Below are 16,354 nucleotides of genomic sequence, written 5' to 3' on the forward strand. Positions count from 1 at the left end.
ACAAGAAGGAAAAAGCATGGAAAGTCTGAGTTATCTTAGGGTTTTGTGTTAGAAGTGCATTTTCCTTTCATATAGTAAACTTAGTAAGTAAGTAAACTTTATTTATTAAGCGCTTTTCACAGACAGACAATCACAAAGCGCTGTACACAAATATTAAAATATTAAAATAAACAATAAAATCAATAGACATTATAAACAATGTAAAAGATCAAATGTAAATGATGTAAAAAATATAAAATATGTAGATCAACAAAAGGCTTGTTTGAACAGAAGAGTTTTTAACTGTTTTTTAAAAGAATCCACAGAGTCAAGCAAACATAAATGTAGTGGTAAACTGTTCCACAGCCTTGGTGCAACAGACTGAAAGGCTCTGTCCCCTTTTGTCTTCAATCGTGTACGGGGAACAACTAAGAGACTCTGAGTCTGTGAGCGGAGATGACGAGCAGCAGTGTATTTTATAAGAAGCTTGGATAAGTAATCTGGAGCCTGGCCATTTAGTACTCTGTATGTTAAAACAAGAATTTTAAAGCGAATTCTAAACTCTATTGGGAGCCAATGTAAAGAATATAAGATGGGAGTGATGTGAACACGCTATAGCCCTAATTCTCAAAATTAATTAAATAATAGTAGAGAGAAAAAGTGGCACTAAATTTGTTTCCATGACTATTTTAATTAAAATTATTTAGGATTAGACAACTTTGACCAACCCTCCGAAAAACATTATTAGCCCTTGAAGAACAAATGAGGAACACATTAGCAACAGCAAGTCTTTCGGTAGTTACTATTTACAGAAAAACAATTGAAATTCTAATATTAATGAATCATTAATTAGTCATTAAGGAAGTGTACATATCCAACATATGTACCAAATAAGCAGGAGTAAAATCATTTAAGGCTTTAAATGTTGTCCACGGAGAGAAAGTAGGGCTACTAACACAGAAGTAATGTGACCTCTCTTTCAGAGCAAATTGTATTACAAACTTTAGTAAATTCATTTACACTTTCTTACTTAGGTGTTGCTGATTGGTCCTAATCTAAACCTTTAGTTTCACTAAAGGGGTAACTATTCTTGTAATATACAATAACCCCAAGAAGCCCTTCTTGCTATGTTTTTAGTTTGTATTTGTGTTAGCAGTTGTTCTTTAGTTACTTAGTACTTAATGAATACTTCCTCATCAGTAAGTTAGTTTTTGTGTCCCTTCTTTTAATGACTTTGAAAACATCTCAACTGAATTCCTGGTGGTAAAAATGCATTGCCACCATTTCTGTGTTTTTGTTTTCATGCATAGATGACTGCCTGCCTACGAAGCTACTGTTCAGACATGAGTAGCTGTTAGTGTTACCAGCCGCCACAATAAACACACAGTTGACCTCACAGACCGCTCTGGCTACACTGTCGTATACAAAACTCTACTACTTGGATGGTGCAGTTTGTTTGTGTGTCCTTATAGTACCTATGTTGTGGAGACATAAACGTGTTTCCGATACCACACTGTGGACACTTTTGGGGACAGAAAGCAAATTGGCACACATTGCAGTTATTTAAATCTTGACAGAAGAATTCCCAAAGTAAATTCTCCCCTGCAGAGAACAGTTTAAACATTTGCTAGATGTAACATTATAGCACTGGATAACTGAGTAAATCCTGTCTGCTTTATTTCCCTGCTTGCTAGGTCAAAGGCTATCAGGAGCTGTCGCTAAAACCATGACTGACCTTAGGCTTCAGATCCTTGAAATATACTCAGATTTCTTACTTGAGAGCTTTCATGATTTCACTACAAGTGCAGTACATTTGCACTTTGCTTACAAGAGCACAGCTCCGACACGTTCTCTTCAGAATTTCTTTTCAACGTGTTGTTCATTTTAGCCGTGAACTGAATCAGCCTGGCATTATTAAATAAAACCAGACCACTTGAGATCTTTTGCATGACTTGCAATTCAAAGCTTCACCAGCGTGGCACTACTTAAAACCTATTCCGCGGCTGCTATTTGTCAATGAGCTCCAATTCCTCCATTCAGTTAAAGCCAATCATTGTGTATTTGTGCAGTCTGTTGAGAAACACCTTGAACACCCCATGAGAAGATTAAAGCTGCCAACTCGAGAATTTGCCAACTCCCAAAACCTGTTCGACATGTGAACTGATGTGATTCTTTGCTACTATTATGCTGCTTCCTGGAATCCAAAGCAAGATGGTGAAGTTACTCCAGCTCTTGCTGACAACTAAAAACCTTCCTTTACGTGAGAAGATGAGGGTTGGGAGTTAAGCTTATCAGTGAGGACTAGACTGTTAAAGATATAGGTAATCTTCTTATGATTAATCTCTATGCCAATGGTAGATTTCTGGTTTTATTTGCATTCTGTCTGTGGTCCCAGTACATATCTGTTAGTAGTGACCAGTTACGCATTGGTTGCATGCAAGTAACAGTCCCTATGGAGAAATGCATCAACTTTCATAAACAGTGACAACAACACAAAACAGGAAGTTTTAGTCCAGATATTTTCTGGTGAAACTGGAAGTACCAAAAGGTTCCTTGAGGCCAATGGGTGTCCAAGATTGCCACACAGTGAACCCTAATACCTTTGATAAACTCCCTCTGCTATCACCACCCTGAGGTGAAATTAAGTCAAACGCTTGAACAGAAACAGGATGTAGTACAATGCACTTTGGTATCATCCTTAATTTCCCCTTAAGTTGAATAGTAACACTTACGGACACTCTTACTGTTGACTATGCAGCTCTACCAGCTCAATATTTGAGTAAGTCTGTTATGTCAACTACTGCTTTCATCCTGATAACCTTTAAGAAAAACTGGGTGAAACTACAAATCTTGACTTCTTGGAGAAGCAAAAACAGCCCCTCTGTGTTGGCTACAAGGGTCTTCAGTATAAAATTCTTGGCGTCCCCTCCTGTTCACAATATTTTGGAAGACCCAGTTCTACATTGGTCTTGTTTTCATAATATTCAGGCAAGATCTCCCCTACAAGAAGCCAAGACATCCATGTAGCTATTTTTGGAAACAAGTCTTTTTTTGTCCAAACAACTGCAGCATGTTAATGTTTCTTTCCGCCTCTGGAAAGTCTGGGAAATTTGATTAAGGCACTGAAAATAAGGTCAATGAAACCTTAAATGAAAGCACTGAATCGCAATCTTTTTACATACATGCCAGAGGAATGTTTTAGTTCTTGTATTCTGATGACCCGGCTTCACATCTTGATCTAGATCTGATTTGTTCATCCAAAGTCCCATTACATTGAGAGCTAAAAGGTCAGTGTTAAAGGTGCTCTAATTTAGCAATCAAACCAAGATCTGTTTTCCAAAATTTCCTTCCTTCCAGCTTTTAACAGACAAAAATATCTACCCGCACTGACAACATTAGTTACAAGTCAAGGCCCGAAGGGAAAGCGGCTGCCTGACAGGTTCATGATTTCACTTCTTTTCCCAGAGCTTTATATATTGAGGGTTTTTCGTCCAGCAGCTGCAGACAAAGCCAAATCAGCGCTCAGAGGTTGATTCATTGATTCATGGATGGCCTGTGCAAGAATTTTAGAGGTTTCTAATGAAGTAGTGTTATTTTGTGAAACACGAAGCTGGAAAAAAATATGTTTTGGTTTATAGCTCAGTGAGGCGCTAAGGAAGTGGGACAGCGGCGATAATATTTTTGTGGTTTGTTGATCTGAAAAAGCAATGATGATAGGTTACGATGGGCTCTGATCACAAGCCAAAACCACAGTATTCCTTACAGTCAGTGACAGACTGGGGGAAAACAAAAGGATAGACAACACTGTGGTTTAGGGAGGTAACTGTTTTTAGAAGTGGGACCTGAGCAGCTGGAGAAATTTGGAAATGATTAGAAGACAAAGCGCAGAAAGGAGTTCAGTGGTTGTTTAATTGGTAAAGGAATGAGAGCTGACAGAAGATCAGGCTGGCCTTATTACTCAGCTCAGAAACAAAATGTTGATATGAGAGGGAGAATAAGTGTGTGTATGTGTGTGTTTGACAGAGAGAGGAAGGAAAAGACTGGATTTAGAAAACCTTTATGCAATGACTAAAAAGGGTCTCCTCTTTATGCCAGGAGAGATATATCTGTCGATTCCCAAGGACAGATAATGTAAAAGCAGCTAAGAACTTCCCATCTAATGAACCAAGGGCTAATCAGCTAACACACAGTCTGGGAACCCATCGACTATCATTACATGGCCTAGCCTCTGGGGATGATGTCCAATATTTCAAGGGTAATAGTTAGGCTAGCGGTTATCCAGTCCAAGACTTCCTGCTCCATGATGAAAATGAAAAAAAGTGTATAAAAAAAGACTGCTTTCCTCCATAAAGCCTGCTCAAACTTACAGTAAATGAAAACCAGAAAGCTCCCGGTACTTAAAATCTAACCCTTTTGAACACAACATGCAAAGGAACAACACATGTCAATATGAAACCTGATTTCACTTTAAGTGACTTCAGTTGTTGCTTTGTCTTTTTCAATTTATCATCACTCAAGGGAGAGACGAGCAGAAAGGCCTTTTTAGGTGAGCGCCTCATTCTTGGAAAAGTTTGTTGTTTTTGCTTGATTTTTTTTTTTTAATTTGCTGATCAGTCACTTAATGATTTTTCCCCACAGAACTGAAACCATGGAGTTTCTGATATGACACATTTTATAGCACAACTTGTACAATAAAAATTTGCAGGGTTTTCAAAAACAAAGGTGTATTGTTCTGTCGTAGTCTTTTTATTCTCCATGTATTGTTCCTATTACTTTTTCTTATTTAAAAAGAAGTAGTGATATAAGGTTTCCCTCTGTCTGTATTTCTGTTTTGCCCCTTTGAAGACTGGTTTCTTGTGCTTTTACTTCCATTCTTTGTTCTTTTCCAGCTTTCATTATTGTCCAGTTAAGTCGATCTGCTTCTTTTTTACCGTTCCGTTTGAGTTTATCTTTATTTTTTTTTGTATATACAATACACTCACATTTGACAGTGACTTCGTTTTTACATTGCCATTACTTTCATCCTTCAGAAACCCTTTTACCATTACCAAAATTACTCATCCTATACAACCACTCCAATACCATATGCTGTGGTTTGGTCTCTTTTGATGACACATGTATAGAAAATAATGAAAAGGCTTTAGTTACCATGTGATGGAAGCCATGTGGATCTTTACAGTGAAGACTAGAAATGAGAGGAGAGCCACTTTTTGTAGAAGGCAAATGCAATTTGTTTACATCACAATAAAATTCACATGTTTCTTGGCAACTCCAAGACTCGTAAAAAAACTCTGCAGAGGTATCTGTGTATCACCTGGCTAATTTTGCACAGGCACTGTTTTGGTGGTTATTATAGCTTATTAGCTTGAGGGGGGTCTCTGTTAATGAACAACATTTGTATAATTTAATAAGCTTCTACTAAAAGAAAATGGTCTTTAATCTAAAGCCAAAAACATGGTTTCTCTTAGAAGACTTCTAATAGAACAATTGTAGGGGTTTGTTGTTGCTGTTGTTGTTTTGGGGGTTTGATATACGTACTGCCTGTTATCAGGCATCAATAATTAATACAAAAACTCATGTGAACATATTAATTTAGTAAACCGAAAGCTAACGCTGCAGTTAAGCTGAGATTCTTAAAAACTGAAACAGGTTTATAAACATGAGCAGCAAGGATGACAGTTATGAGATAGCTCTGTTAGGAGCATCAATGCCCTCAAATCTCATGAGCAACATTTATCAGAACTTTATAGCCATGTTGACCGAGCAAACAATGTGATAACACACAGTGCTGCACCAGCTGTTGGCACATGCGCGCGCGCGCACACACACACACACACACACACACACACACACACACACACACACACACACACACACACACAGCTGTAGCCACAGCCTAATGAGCATTCCAGTGTGGGAACACAAATATCCTCTTTTTAAGTGTCAAGCTGTCAACCCAAGGTCGTGTGTGTCTGAGTGTGGTGGGTCTCTGTATCTGTACTCAATCAGATAGCATAATGTATAGCAGCAGACTCCTGTCCTGCTCCCTTTGAACTTACTAATAATCTATGCGGCACATCACTCTATTAATCATTTGCCTCTTTTAGCACAACTCCTTCCTCGTTTTAGTTATTTTAATTTAGAGACACCTTTTTTACCACATGTTTTGGTGAAGAAACCAGGCATCCCCCTGTGCTTTAGAAGTTTTACAATTTAAGATCACAGTGATTTTAAGGAGCATGGCCACATGTAGTGAAACCAGACTCATCAGTGAGAAGCGGGAAAGACTGGAAGTATAAATGAAAACCACAAACTTGTTAAACGAACCCAAAAACACAATTTTGTGCTGCCTCATGGCAATAATTAGCAGGTTGACACATTAAAGCATTTGTCATAAAGAAAGAAGAAAAAGAGCAGTGTTTTCCCCCCTGATTGCTTGATTTGTCTTTAATGATATTGAAAATTGTGCTGGTTCTACTTAAAAATTTCACAGTTGAACGATAAAATATTTCGAAATTATGCCAGTGAAGGTTCTCAGTCATCTCTCCACCATTTGACCCTTTAGAACTGAAGAAACTTCTTCCGAATCCAAATCCAGTTTGGATTCGGGAGACAGACACTATCTCTACTTTTAAGATTAGGCTTCAAACTTTCCTTTTTGCTAAAGCATATAGTTAGGGCTGGACCAGGTGACCCTGAATCCTCCCATAGTTATGCTGCAATAGGTGTAGCCTGCTGGGGGATTCCCATGATGCATTGAGTATTTCTTTTTCACGTTTCTCACTATGTATTAACAGACCTCTCTTCATCGAATCATATCTGTTATTAACCTCTGTCTCTCTTCCACAGCATGTCTTTATCCTGCCTTCCTTCTCTCACCCCAACCGGTCTCGCAGATGGCCGCCCCTCCATGAGCCTGGTTCTGCTGGAAGTTTCTTCCTGTTAAAAGGGAGTTTTTCGCCAAAGTGCTTGCTCATAGGGATCATACGATTGTTGGGTTTTTCTCTGTATGTATTATTGCTGGATAGTTTCTAGTGTGAAATTTGGCACAAAATGGTAGACCTTAAATATGACTGTTTTGGTCACTAGCAGGTTGCCAGTAGTTTGCATGGCATTGCAGACTTTTCTGTAAACACTCACCAACTACTCCACGCAAAACTGTGCCACGCAGAGTAAGTAAGAGTTGTGCCTCGCTGTTGAAACCAACACATTTCATAAGGTGCAGCTTTGACTTTGGAGGTGAACGTTCTACGGTTCTGTATCAGGTTTTAATACTGTGTTTGTAGGCATGTCGGCATCTTCCATCTCAACCTGTGTGACTATGGCAGTCTGTTGGAACACAGATTTTTCCCCACTGGCTGGAGGTTCCCAGGGGGCTCACCAGCTGGCCTCTAGGCCCATGACTGATGCTTAACTCACTCACAAAGTTGAAAAAAAAAAACATGCTTTTTGGCACAATAACAGGAATTTAAAAATCTAACTTGCTATTTGAAGAATTTCAAATTCCAAAAAAAGGGAAAAAAGAATTATGTACATTATGCTATGCTAAACTTTGGCCCCCGTGTTTATCTTCAAAGCTTAAACCCAGAGTTTGACAGTATCACATTCATACTTTCTGTCTCCTTGGACAAACACTCTACCTTTAATATTAAAAATGAGATGCCTTAAATGGCAATATTCTCACTGGGCAACAGCAAAAATAACCCTGGAGTTTTTTTGGTAAAATTCATAGCTTAACTTGTGTTTACAATGTGGATGTCAAGGAAGTGTGCCTATTGTTCTTGTTTCTGTGTATATACTGCTTCACGGCAGGTTAACGGTTTTAAATATTCAAATCAAATCCTCCTCTGTCAACTCTCAGGTCCAATTTCTCTTCTTGCCTCCCTCTATCTTCCTGCAATCCTTGCTTTCTTTTTCATCCTGCTCCAACTGACCTGGCCATGAAAACATTGAGTGCACATCCAGGCACTGACGCCACACTGTGTTCCATGGACATGTCTCCACAAGTCTCCCAATGTGTGTGTGTGTGTATGTGTGTGTGTGTGTGTGATATAGAAAGCAGAGGCATCACCTTTTTCTCTTAAAGCTTCTCTCTTATGGGATCAAAAAAGACAAAAATATTTTATGATCATGGTATCTTATTAAGCCCAACCAACTCTTGACAGAAAAAAGCCAGAACTGTTTATTTGCTCCAGCCAACACGTCTGATTCATATTTGTCAAGAGGTTATTTAACAGATGTCACTGGGACCTTGTCATTTTAATTTAAGTCACGTAGACATGAGGTTAAAAGCAACGCCAACTATATTCGTCTTCCACCTTCTTGAAGTAATCATGTGCATGCAAGCCTCTTCTTTCCTCATTCTCTCTCTCTCGTTTTATGTTTTACACCACTGTAAACACCTTACGTAACTTTGGAGTTGTGCCCAGGCCCTGTTTAGATGCACGCACACGCACACACACACACACACACCAGCTGCCAAAGAATCACTTAACTTGCAATTCTCATAAAAGGCAAAAAGAAAACCTCTGGTTGTGTCACTCTTGAAAAATCCATCCCACCCTTGAGTCCTGAAACTGACTGTAACTCGATTCCCCGATGTGGACCTGAAGCATAGCACACGGAGGGGGCAGGAGGTTAAAGAGAGAGAGGGAGATTTGTGTATTCTGGCAGTGGAGCCTGGTGTAGGGTGGTTAGTTACTAGTAGCTTTGAATTAAATCTAAATATTTGCAGTGACAGATTTGATTTTTCTCAAAACTGTTTGCCAATCATGAACATGCGAGTGTGTGCAAAAGAGAAGTTAAAGCTTGAATGTCAGTCTCTCACACACACACACACACACACTATTGCCCACACATTGACACCTAACCCCCTGTTATGCACACGTGCTGCACCCCCTCTGCACATGCATGTATTTCCATTCTCGTTAGGGCAACCACTGGTTCTTTAATGGTAACTTTAACCTTGGCCTTCACCAATAAAACCTAATCCAGTGTGAAAGGCTGGGGTAAATATACGGCTGATTTATGTACCAGTGAAACAACTGGCTCATCTTATTCAATCCTGTGATCCGAGTTTGCGTCAGAAAGTCCTTGGCAAGAACGTCCGAGGCCACACAGGGAGGTAACGAGACTTTTGCTTGTCTAGTGAAGTGCTTTTTGAAACAAGTTGCCAAACAAACCCCGTGGATCGGTTGCACTTGAAGAGCCACAGGCATCTTTGATGGGATGTTATTTGTGAATTAAATGGCCTTCCCCTGTGCAGAGATCTGCAAGAAGTCAGATATCCAGCAGTCCAACAGTGTGAGCTGTAGACAGCAATCAAACACAGCGGAGCCCATATTAAATCAACTCTAAAATTGAAGGGACATTAAGTTCTTGCTACCAGATTCCCGGTTTAATTTTGGTGCGAGTGAATGTTAAACTGGTTGATTTGTCCAGTCTGCTCCTTCTACTTTCACCGTGTTATAAAGAAAATTTTACGGCTGTTAAATTGAGAATTTTTTCTCTGAGACAGGCTGGGAGAAATGTATATTTTTTAATCAATTTAAAAGATGGGAACAGCTACTTTGATATTACTGATTGGTTTGTTCTCTTTTGAAGTCTTAATTGTGGGATCAATTTTTTTTTTCCAAACGCAGCAGTGGCTTACAAAATGAACATTAATAAACCTAATGGACCTAATGGCTGAGATCATAAATTTGCTAGAAAAATGTTTACTCAGGTGATAAATCAAGTGAAAAGTAGGGTCATTTTCCCATGGATTTCTACAGAATTTGATTTCTATGGAGTTGCCCCCTACTGGCTATCTAAAAGAATGCAGGTTTAAGGCATTTTAAAAATAGCATCAAAAACTAAGATAGGTTTGTATCACTGTCACTACTTTGTAAAATACCAACAAACACATCACCAACATTCAATTTTCATGTTATAAAAATAAACAGAAATAAAAACCAGAAATCCCAAATCACTGTTTGAAACTAAAAATGATTTATTAGACAAATAAGAAACTTAATTCACATTTTTATTTTTTATACCTAATTTTGAGCCGACACACAGAAATCAATTAAGTGTAAGATTCAACCGCTAAAATTATTTATTCATATATATATATATATATATATATATATATATATATATATATATATATATATATATATATATAATTTTAGTAGTAATATAGAAACTTACTACTATTTTTTCTCTTGCGTTTTTTTAAAACAGTAAATTTGAACATTTGCGGAAAACAAAAATACTTATATTTTTGCATTAAAAATGTGAATTTTGATTCCAAAGTTTGTGAATACTGGTGAATTTAAAAAAAAAGACTTTTAGTAATTAGCAACAGTGTTCATTTAGGGCACCACTCTTACACTGGGTGGTGGTCTAATAAATGTGTGGAGCACTACGGTTTCTGATTAACTTCCTGTAAATATGTCCATCACCTGCAGTTTTATTACGTTTTCCCATGCTGAATATCTCAAACAAGTCGATCTAAGAACAAAAATGAAGAGATTGCTTTTAAATTTAGCCGTTCCCTCAAAAACATCTGAGCGGGTGTTTGTTTGCATTGTGACTTCAAGATGTCAAACAGCTCAGCTCAGAAGCCAGCTTCTTGGCTTGGCTTCTGCTTTGACCTTTAACCTATAAAGTAACCTAACACTAATCTCTAATCAAAAATGTAAAGTAATTCTACACCTGAAACCAAAACTGTGAAGGGTACGCTGTAGGCCGTGGATTTTTCAGTATTTTGAAGATTCTTTCTTCCTGAGCTTGGAACCCATCTGTTCATAACACAGATAAAACCATGAGAACACATACATAAAAAGACACGCTTAAATCGCACAAATACAGATTACAAAAAGTGCTGATCTTTGGGGGTGAACAGGCCACACACACACACACCCTAACAACCGTCCACAATAAGTAAAAACGACATCTGTGTAAATCTGGCCACACACACTCACAGACACACACACACCGGCTCTATTGTTGCATGTAAGGGTGAGTCAGACCCTATCAGTGAACCCAAACAATAATAAAGTGGACCAGTGAAGTTTAAGGAATGGAATGCCAGTCAGTCAAACACAAAAGCACAGATAACGCCAAAAAGCCCCAAATTTCACACAAATTTACAGAAATGGCATGAGAACCCACAGTCTTACAGGATACGGATCTGGAGGCTTGTGTGTGATAAAAGAAGTTTCCTTACAAAAATATGAGACTTGTAATTCACTGCATCGTAGCAAGCACAGCTTAATCTAATCTCTACCTCTTTCTCGGAAGTGAAGATTTTAACTTCAGAAAGTCATTAAAAGATATCCAATATATATGACAAATTACTTGTTGTACAAAAAAGTAATTTCCTCATTTTAAGAAGAACCCACTAGTAGTTTTTGTGAAATTCTTTAGAACCAAGTCTTCAATACGTCATCATGATCGCTAACTTTTATCTCTTGACTGGATGAAACACAGATGATTTTGCTGTTAAAAAATGTATGTAACCTCCTAGGACCTGGCGTCCACATATGTGGACATCACATTTTGGGTTATTTAGACCAAAATACTAAATTTTGCTCATAAGTGGGCCTGATATCCACTTATGAGGACATTATACTGCTACTGTTCTTTCAAAATTTTAAATGAATATCCTAATACGTGGCTCTTATTTTTCCTAAAAACAAAAATAGGGTAAAAAAAAATCTGGTAATTCTTTGTTTTTACATTCATCGGGCCCCAATATGCCCAAATATCAAAGAGAAATTAAAAATGCATGCTGTGGAAGAGTTCGGGTCTTAGGAGGTTAATGTAATTTGTAGAGCAGGTGAAGCTCAGTTAGCCACCCATCAATCCATCTATTTTCTCCTATTTATCCCACTCACAGTCATAAGGAGCTGGCGTTTATCCCAGCTGTCATAGGGTGAGAGGTGTGGTACACCGTGGACAGGCTGCCAGTCTATTATAAGGCTATCATGGAGAAACTGGTAAACATTCACACCTATGGGCAATTCCACATTATCAGGCTCTCTAACAAGCATGTCCTTTGGACTCCAGACACAGGTCCAATTCCACACAGGAAGGGCCCAGCGGGCTGGTGGAGTCAACCCTCGGACTAGAGCCTGACCGATATAGGAATTCTAAAAGTGATACTGATATTTGGTGAGTTAAAAATCAGATATATTAGCAATTTTTTTTTCTTTCCGATACATGAAACAAACAGATTTACATAAATTTCATACATACATTTCAAACATATTGTAAACAATGAAGTTACAAAGGGCCCTCTGGTGGACATACTATGGTTGAAGGGATGCCTCTTCTATTTCTTTATTACCGTTTTAAATATTCATTTATTAACAGTTATAAATGCAGATACAGCTATGTCTGCTGGACTCTTACCAGGACCTAACCAACCACAACACCGACAAATACAAACAATGGCTTAAAAGCCAGTTTCTCAAATAATATGCAAATTTTTTCTTGATTAACACACTAATAGGTTGTTAAAAACCAAAGTCGCATAAACTGAGAAAATTCTGATAAAAGACATTTGGTCTTATTTATTTAATCCCAGCATTTGGTAATCAAAGAAATGTTCATTAGAACTAAATATCTAAAATGTTTTAAGTTCTTTAAGCTCTTTATCACACCACCTCTGGACATTTAGCAAGCCACTGTCATTGTCCACTGTCACTGGTAAATGGTGATTGACTGATATTACTCATCGAGACCGATACTGGCCAATATTGAGGTTTGAATGATGTATCGGCCCAGACGAGTACTGTGGCATTCTAACCAATCACTGAACAGGCTTTAATTTAGTGTTTATGTCTTTACATGTTAACTCTTTAGGATGTGACTCTGCTAAAAGAGTTTCTCCTTCTAAGAAATGCTGCTTATTTCAAAGTAACGCTTCCAACATTCAGAGAACATGTATATTTATGCCTGATGCGATTCACTGTTTTGCTAAGCGTGCTTGATCCAGCAGCAAAGGACACAAAACGAAGCGCGGGCGCGCGACACACCCATGAGTTCAGAAGCTTCGGTGTTTACATGTGTCTGTTTGCTTGTATGTGAATGCCACAGATGTGAGGCAGTGCCGGAGAATTCCTCTTTGTACGATGGTTATTGTTGCAAACATCTTTTGTCTTAAAACAACCAGCACAGGCATGGGGTGTAACTCTGTTGCAATTCAAAGAAGGGCCTGTTTCCAGAATAGCTGGCCTTCGCATGAGAACCGGGGGATTCCCCACATGCAATTCATTTAGTCTCTGTCCAGTATCATCTCTAAACTATTCCTTGTGCGATTTCCTGCTACCTCTGACATGTCAAACAAAAAAAGTTTAAAAGAAAAAACTCCAGAAAGACTAAAATCAAGTGAACTGCTTATAAAATAACCTTTTAAACCCATAACAAGAATCTCTATATTGACATTAAAAGTCAATAAATCCTGATTATGGTAAATTGCTCAATTTCTGATACAGGATTGTTACTTTTATGCCAAGTGAGTCTAAGTTGGATAAGCACAGATCAGGTCACAGCATTAAAACCACCTATCTAATAGTGTATAGGTCCCGTTGCTAATCTTAAGACAATGTCATGTGTTTCAAGTGAGTACCTTGCCCCATCACTACGGGGTATCCTTGTCTTTTTAACGTCTCTACATCCACTTTTATTCGCGACTGGTATTAAACTTTTCACTAAAATGAAATAAAAGCTGGACTCTCTGACTTGATGGGGACAAACAATAAAATACATGGTTTTATAATGGTTTTATGTTTTCACATGATGTCATCTTTGAACCACAGATAGGACCATTTCAGTCCTGCCAAACTTCTCTGACTCTCTTTGTCACTTTGAATGCAAACCTGCAATATCATGATTGAAAAAAGTGGCCATGAAGCGTATCCAATGCAAAATGTCATTTTTCGTCTTCTATGCGTCACACGCTTACAGCTGTTGATCTCATATAGAGATAGACACAGCGCACCACTGTAGCAGATTTCATGCACCATCAGGATCATACATCAGTTTCCTTCATCCCTGCAGACCAATATATGTGCACCTCCCACTGCAGTGTATCAGAAATCACAGGCAACGCTTCTCAACACATTTCCTTAATGCCAAAAATAAACTTCTGCTGTGTAACTAGCAGTTCTGACTGATAAGCCTATCTCTCCCGTATTTTATGCCCCCTCCTACACTCAAGCACCATCAGCAATGACTCTGATTGTCATCGTGTACTTTCCCCTGCTGGGACTAAATGAGCAGCAGCTCACTGACGCCACTTGTGTTCCTCTAAGGAGCACATGTGCAACAGAACAAGTCGCTGCAGTAGCGTTTTATTGATTACTAGACGCGTAAATAAAACCGAACCCAGTGGAAGAGGAGCCCACATCCACACATGCACCAGCGACGTCCATATTTCTGCACACATTCTTGCCCTACAGCTTCTCTCCACTTGCCGCCCTAACCAAATGCCTCCAATGTGTGTGTGTGTTTTGTTTTTGTTGGGTTTTTTTTTTACACACGCGGGTAAGCTCGTGTATTTCCGTCTACCTTGACTGCTTGTAAATTCCGCGTTCCGTTGTTTAACAAGTCCGATCAGGCAAACCTGCCTTCCGAGCGCCCGGCAAGTCAAACTCCCGGGGCGAACTTTACTCATAAACCTCATTCCAGAAATAAATGAAGAAAAAAATGTGTAAACCCGCTTAACTCTATAATAAACAAATACATAAATAAATAAATAAACCAGCAGCAATGCTCCTATAACATTTCTTAATCACCTGCAGCAGCTCTGCTGTCAAATGCCTTGTTTCCCTCGACTTTTTGTGACTGTTATTATTATTTACTTATTTATTTTGCAATACTCCAAATACTGTGCACAGATTTTGGTGTGTGTGTGTGTTTGTGTATGTTTTCTTTCAGCCTTGCAACAATATTCAGAGTGTGCATGTGACGCTGAGCTGTGAATTTGAACGCACATTGGATCTGTTTCTTGGAAGTTCCGAGCCCAGCGAGGACCTCTCACGAGAGGCTTTCTGGTAAATCGGGCCAACACAGGAACCACATGTGGCTCCAAATACAAACAAACAAAAGAGGGGGAAAAGGTTAAAGTGAGTGGAAACCAGCTCTCACCTGTGATATCGACATATTCAGGTAGACAAAGAGTCCCGTGGTCGAAGCAATCTGCAACACTACCACCACTATCACCACCATAGCCACCCACATCTTGGACGGCGTTTCCCGGCGCGCTGCCGCGGTCGGCCCGCCTGCCGGGACCATCATGTAGGTGGTTGATTCGCTGCTCACCGATCTGAAATAATCCTGTTGCTGTGCGCTCGGAGTGGCCATGGCATTCCCGACGCATGAGTGAACCATTAAAACCAAGGGAGCAGCGAAACGACAATAGCCTCCACAGACCTGAGCGACTGACCGAAAATTAGAGCAAAATTAGATTTCCATGAGACGGCAGCTGCCAGCGCAGCTTCTCACTCGGAGCTCAGCCCAGCGGGAGACGGAAAGGGAGGACAAGAGAGGAGAGGAGCGCGGGCAAGAGAGGAGAAAGACCTGAAAGTTAAAGTTCGGATGTGTCCATGTCCGCTCAGCGCTCAGCTGCCGTTTAAAGCGGGACTGGAGCCGCAAAAGGAGGCAGAGAGCACAGCGGAGAGGGGCTGGTTTAACCTCTTCATCACCCTGGAGCTGTGGAGGAATTCGCTCTCTCTCTCTCGCTCTCTCTCCCATGCACTGTTCTTTCAGTTTCAGCGCGGACTCTGCTGCCAAATGTTTCAAAAACACAAACTAAAACAGAGAGACTAACTTCAACTTCAAGGGTTCATTATTTCCTTAAATTTACTGTTTCTTACTGATTTTTAAAAAAATCTACCTTTTAACATTCACACACGCCCACATCATTTTTAATGATCTGTGGTGTCCCTATGTGTGCAGGTCTAGGCTCCTGGGGGACTCCCATGATGCATTCTTCTTCAGTCACCTTTTTTCACTCACTATGTGTTTATACACCTCTGCATTTAATCATTAGTTATTATTAATCTCTGGCTCTCTTCCACAGCATGTTTTTGTCTTCCTCCCTTAATCCTAACCAGTCGTGGTAGATGGACGCTCCTTCCTGAGTGTGGTACTGCTGGAGGTTTCTTCCTGTTAAAAGTGAGTTTTTCCAATCCACCATTGCCAAAGCTTTGCTCATAGGTGGGCAAATGATCGTAGGGGTTTTCTCTGTTTTCTTTACATTATTGTAGGGCCTTTATGTTGTTGTGATTTTGGGGCTGTATAAATAAAATGTGAATTGAATACTGTGTCTAATGATGTAACAGAAGAATACAAGATGTTTACACTGATGTCCTTCAGTATGCTA

The 16,354-nt window shown here is 39.3% G+C and overlaps 1 protein-coding gene across 1 annotated transcript in view; it reads right to left on the bottom strand.

The window, feature by feature from the left end:
- Positions 1–15,604, bottom strand: part of tnfsf10l (TNF superfamily member 10, like) — a 74,072-nt gene extending 58,468 nt beyond the window's left edge. The window contains exon 1 of the mRNA XM_085349416.1: positions 15,118–15,604. Within this exon, the coding sequence (XP_085205542.1) occupies positions 15,118–15,360 (243 nt within the window). The 5' untranslated portion in view covers positions 15,361–15,604. The remainder of the gene's footprint in view (positions 1–15,117) is intronic.
- Positions 15,605–16,354: the final 750 nt, after the last annotated feature.

Source organism: Diplotaxodon limnothrissa, linkage group LG3, assembly GCF_057381915.1.
Source record: "Diplotaxodon limnothrissa isolate DT_005_m linkage group LG3, D_limnothrissa_male_GT1.1, whole genome shotgun sequence".
NCBI lineage: Eukaryota > Metazoa > Chordata > Actinopteri > Cichliformes > Cichlidae > Diplotaxodon > Diplotaxodon limnothrissa.